Below are 5694 nucleotides of genomic sequence, written 5' to 3'. Positions count from 1 at the left end.
CCACTTTCCTCTCTCTCCCATTTTCATTGATGCTCACAACTGACACATTAGAGACCATGACACAGCTGCAGCCATGGGTACAATAAAGCAGAATGACTAAGAACTACCAGGTTGTGTCATCACTGTGTGTGAGTGTCTGGGAATACATGAGCTATATGCTGTTCATATGGGATTGTGATCCGAAGACGAAAGCCCCAGAACGCCTTATTTCTTGGTCAGACAGGGCTTTACAACAGTAGGGCATTTTTGACTCTTTCTGATTTTCTCACACACACTGCACAGCAGACGTGTGAGCTCCAGTCACGTGACTTGAGCTGTGAATCTGGTGACTCAACTTGACAAAAAGAAAAAGGCTGAGTGTTGTGACTTGCGACTTTACTTGGACTTAATCCTCCTTTCTTGGAATGATGTGATATCCTCTAAATCTCTGGCATTATAGTTGTGCTATATAAGTAGAAAAAAAACTCTCTGACCATATCTGAGAACAGATATTTCTTGAATCAACCCAACAGCAGCCAGTCATGTGTAATGAGAGTGCAGACCTGCACAGCCAATGTAAATAATCGCTTTTTAGGACTCAAAACACAAAGTTTAGGACTTGGACCAAGATCTGAGATTCACTTGTGGCCTAAAAACAACGACAACTTCTAATTAAAATCCAAATCTCTTGACCAATACATGTTTTTCTCGGTAAATGTAAAAAAATATAAAAAAATATGCTACTGTGTTTTAGAAATATATAATAAAACTAAAAAAAAAACGTACTATTGAAGGATCAGTGTCAGCTTGAGTGTTATCCTGTCAAACGAATCAAAATGAAACTGTAAAACAAACTATTTTATTATCAGATCCGCTGACAACTCGTGCTCATGATCGTATTTAAGAATAGTTTAAAACTGATGTATTTACATTTGAACTCATGCCGAGCTCTGAGCAAATGCTTTTCATGCAGTAAGTTGTGTGGCATGCTGGTTGTTTCCGTGTGTCGGTCCTGATCTTCAGTGTGCAGATCTTCTGTTCACACTGAAGGCTGTCCCTCATTGATGAAGCTGAGCTGGGCCGTGTGCTCCCCCCAGTCCACCTCCTGCAGGTTCAGGAGGGGTTCCCGCAGGTGTGAGGATGAGGGCTGAAGCTGAGGCAGGGAATGGGAATGAGGACGATATCGGGATATGAACTGGGACTCGGGCTGGAGCTGGAGCTGGGACTCAGACTGGGACAGGAGCGGGAGACGGGACTGAGGCCGTGTTTGTGGTTCAGCACCAGGTGTTGAAAAGTCCTCCAAAAGGGGAGCGGTGAATGACGGGTGGCTTAATGAAGAAAGAGAAGGGATGGAGGAGGAGGAGGGACGAGGCACAACTGTGTGCTCATGGGGAGAGCTGTTGAGTGACGGTGGAGCTGAGGAATGAGAGACTAGGGGAGCCCTGCTGGTCTGATAAGGATTCTGGGAGGTTGTGGTTCGGGAGGGGGAACACTGAAGTGGATCAAACTCTCCTTGTATCGCCTTCGTCATGCTCAGAGGAGGAGAGGAGGGTTCAGGTACAAGGGTGGATGGAGGGCTTTGATCGTCCAAACAGTCCACAGGTGCATGTTGGGTAGGAAGGGGCGGGGCAGGGGAGCAGCTGTGTGAAGACACGCTGGGAGGCGGAGTCACAGCACCGGGTATCAGCAGCGTGGAGGTGTTACGAAAGAGCGGTTTGAGAAGACGCGTCATTTCCTGCAGCTCCTGACTGACAGCGGTCACCTGACGGGAAAGGACGTTCATCTGAAGAGAGAGAAGTCATAAATGCACGTGTGTCTGAGCTCCGAGGAAAGAAAACCACACAAGACTCAAGTTTCAGGTTTAAGGTATACGAAAAGACACAATGTGACCGTGTGACCAGCCTTACCTCATGTTTCAGCTTAGTGATAGTTTGCATGGTGTCACCCTCATCATGAGCCCCTGTGGACATATATAGAAATACACACTCACAATCATGCAAGTGTAAAGTGTAATGTCTACAAAAATGATGGAAACACAAGTGTGTGTGTGTGTGTGTGTGTGTGTGTGTGTGTGTGTTCACCTGGGGTAGCTGAATAAGGGCTGGATAGGAGCCTCTGCGCTGCGCTGGGAGAGAAATCAAACTTTTGAGCCAAACCGCTTTGGTTTTCTGCCTCAATCCCATCCACAAACCTGGCAACGACAGAGGAGTGAGTTTATGAATTTCACACGAAACAATACGGTGACAAAGAGAACGTGAAAATGAAGTCAGAGTTACAGTTTGGAATGTAGTTATGACAGAGAAATGAGACTCCCGCAGGTCGATATCGATTTAATATGAAACCTCCCCACCGAAGCAGCCACACTGGTTCATAAATCAGTGACAGAAGTTCCACATGGTGGCAGCAGACTAAAAAACATTTCTACCACACAACACAATGCCAAGGTAAACATCACATGTCTCCAGAAGTAGAGCTACAACTCAGCTGTCACACTGTGAGTGACACATGCAGGCAGGTACAAAGTACTCTTCCTTGTTTAAGATAACAGACAAGATCCCAGATGTCCCTTGTGACTTCCTGGATGGGATTTCAGCACCAAGGCAGCAGTTCATTCACTGAATATCACATGAAGCCTCTTCTTCTGTGGTACTTAACAATTTGTGAGAGGGCTACAAAGCCAATAATGACCTAATCATACAAAAACCCTCTCATCAGGGATTCCCATCCCTGTAAAATTAGCCTAAAATGCCTATCCAAAATAAATTGAAAGCTGTTCTTGAACCATTTGGAGTTCATGGTTGGATTTGGTCTCTTTTGAAATGGAACACTTTGAAGTTGAAGTATCGCCGGGGACACACCGAAGTACAAGGTTTTCATTTCTGCCTGAATATTTCTTGGCAAACAGATGCAGCAGATGACGATATCTGGACTTTATTAGCCAGAAAACAAATGGGACCACAGCATGAAGCTTTACCCCAGTCTGAGTTCAATAAAAACTGATCGTGATACAACAGAAAATGGATATTTATCTATATTTAGGCCACCTATATTCATATTTTGAGTATCTATACTAACATTTAGGCTATATATATCTTTATATTACCATTTTTTTCATTTGAAACCCTGTGTAATATCCCTATTTACACTGAAATCCTTGACCTGTCTGTTAATTTCCCCAATGAAGCAGCATTTGAAAGTTCATTGGCTATACAGAGGGGAGTCCTAAGAGGCACTGGCTGATGCTCTCATACATAAATTCATTCCTATCCCTATCAGTAGTGGGACTAATCTCCTGAAGGTGGAAAAATCTGCACACTTAAATCCTTTGGGAGCATTAATGTGCTGAGCAAATTCCATGGCAATTTGCCAATTAGCTTATAAAATATCCTGTGTGCAAAGGTGATGCTGACATTTTGGTGTCAGGATGATACTGGAGGCAAAATCATGCAGTGTCCAGGGTGCAAATGGTCTTTTGTTTCTGTTTCTATCTGCAAAAAACAGGCCCGTTCCTGCTCTCTACAAACTCTACAAAGTTCACTAATATGTCAAATTCAAAGGCAGCACTCACAGGTGTTGTCTTCCTTTACTCTGGGCATGACACTATGTGTTCTACTGTGGGCATTTTTAAGGCAGTGACATCATGCACAAATTTCACACACAAATTTCACACACAAACAAAACATGTAAAATTAATATAGTGCACAATATTATGTAAATCTGTATGTAGAAGCAAACAGATAGTGATCTCAGACAAACGCATACGGAGGTTAGTTCAACAATTGAGCATCAATCTACAATCACAGGTTTCACATGGGCAGATTTGTCAGTCTATTAGCTGTAAATAAAACACAAATCAGTCAAACAACAGCCTGGTAAGTGATTTGCATAATGTCAAAATGCTCAAAGAATGCAAATCAATATCCTCCACTGGGTTACTATAGTGGAATAAATCAATGAATGGTTCCCTACCGAGGGCTGAGGTCTGGCTGCAGGCAGCTGAAGCTCACCACAGGGACCTGCAGGCTGGAGGGTCGGCTGTGATCGCTCACCGGCCTGAGAGTTCTGGCGGGCAGCAGTGGGGAGCGCAGAGGGGAGCGCAGGGGGGAGCGCACGCCTCGGCCCAGCCTCCCCAGGGGAGGCATCTTGGGCAGAGGGGAGTGTTCACCCTCGGACCCCGACCCCTCCTCGTCCTCCTTGATGGATGGAAGCTTCTTCACGATCCCCCCGTTGCTCTCACAGTCTGCCTGAGTAGTGAAAAAGAAGGCAGGATGCAACAAAATGCAAACAAACAAACAGAGAAAAGCAGAGAGGAATACTAAAACACTGCATTATGAATGACTTTATCCAAAGTATTTCAGATTCTTTTGCTTTCAGAGATTATTTTTGCAGCTGTGAGTGCACCTACATTTCCACAAATCAATTCAGTGTGAGCACACTACATAGTTAAAGCTACTTGGGATTGGTGTGTAGTACGCAATTTGGACACTGTGAGAATTAATGAGAGGTGGAACTCACTTCACTCTGACCAGATGGGGGGGCTGCTGAGCCACTGAAAGCATCACCAAGAGCAAACAGTCTCCATTCACAATGGTGCTGATACCCATTCAGTTCACCAGCATCGCTGCAAAGGAGCGTTCTCATTCAAAACCAGAGGGAGCATCGATTCACTCCTGAAGACGTTCAGCCGCTTTTCTGTATCTGACCTTCGTAGATGTTTAGGACTCCCAACAAGCCATATCTGAACAGATTATCCTTTCATCCTGCAGTCAGTATATTGTTAGTGGTGGTTGATACATGGCTTTGGGGAAGGTGTTGCAGTTACATTTCCTGTACCTTCTCTGGACTGTGATTTAAATCACATGAAAACACTGGCAAGCAGCTCCCATTTTCTCTTTTTCCCTTCTCCTATTCCCCCTGTCACCACTGCCCTTCCCCTTCCCTCCACTGTATTTGTTGTCTTCTCCAGCCTGTCTTTGGCTCACGTGCCCAGCTGGTATTTTTAGATCACAGAGGTTTAATTTTAGCACAGAGGTTTGCCTGGAGGGAACCAAGCAGAGAAGGGACTGTTTGGAATTTTAGTGTGTGAGTGTGTGAGTGTGTGAGTGTGTGTGTGCGCAAGCAGCACGTGCCACCCTTGATATGCAGCATGCCACTACAAGGGCATCAGCCAATTACGTGAGTCGCTGCAAATGTAAAGAGAAATGCGTGAGCACTGCATGTGAGAGATACTGCATGTTGAAATAAGCCCACCTGTGTGAGGTATGCACATGGCCCACATATAAACATCACATGTTGTCGTATGTTACGTGTGTGAGCATGTGTGTGGGGACAAACACTGACTGCTGTGTTATGGTATGTGAGAGAGTGATGCTGCATGTGTGAACGCACTGTGAGTGTGTGCGTGCGTGCCGTCTGTGTGTCGGCACGTGGATGTAAACACCAGCGAACTCCTTCCTCTTCCTTCCCCCTTGCAGCTTCCTTTCATCCTGATGTTTTCTCGTCTCGTCTCCATCTGGTTTGCTGCTCTATATTTATCCAGCCAGGGATGACCCCACACCTCCCCCACCCATCTGACAGTGCTATTTTTAGTGCCAAGCCACGTTCGGCAGAGGATACACTACTGCTGTTGCTGTACGTACATGCATGTGTGTGTGTGTGTGTGTGTGAGTGTGTGTAAGGTGCTGACTATGTGGAAGTGTGGAGTTTTATGTGCAT

General features: G+C 45.3%; 1 protein-coding gene across 2 annotated transcripts in view; it reads right to left on the bottom strand.

The window, feature by feature from the left end:
• Positions 1-817: 817 nt before the first annotated feature.
• The window catches only part of LOC143315915 (voltage-gated delayed rectifier potassium channel KCNH8-like), a 29614-nt gene continuing 24737 nt past the window's right edge, over positions 818-5694 (bottom strand). For both annotated transcript variants that reach the window (XM_076723479.1, XM_076723478.1), the window contains 4 exons: positions 3949-4223; positions 2061-2170; positions 1887-1939; positions 818-1762 (listed from right to left, as the gene is read on the bottom strand). In XM_076723479.1, coding sequence (XP_076579594.1) covers positions 1019-1762; positions 1887-1939; positions 2061-2170; positions 3949-4223 — 1182 coding nt within the window. In that variant the 3' untranslated portion in view covers positions 818-1018. The remainder of the gene's footprint in view (positions 1763-1886; positions 1940-2060; positions 2171-3948; positions 4224-5694) is intronic.

This window comes from Chaetodon auriga, chromosome 23 (genome assembly GCF_051107435.1).
Source record: "Chaetodon auriga isolate fChaAug3 chromosome 23, fChaAug3.hap1, whole genome shotgun sequence".
Classification (NCBI taxonomy): Eukaryota; Metazoa; Chordata; class Actinopteri; order Chaetodontiformes; family Chaetodontidae; genus Chaetodon; species Chaetodon auriga.
This window is presented reverse-complemented; position numbering and strand designations above follow the sequence as displayed.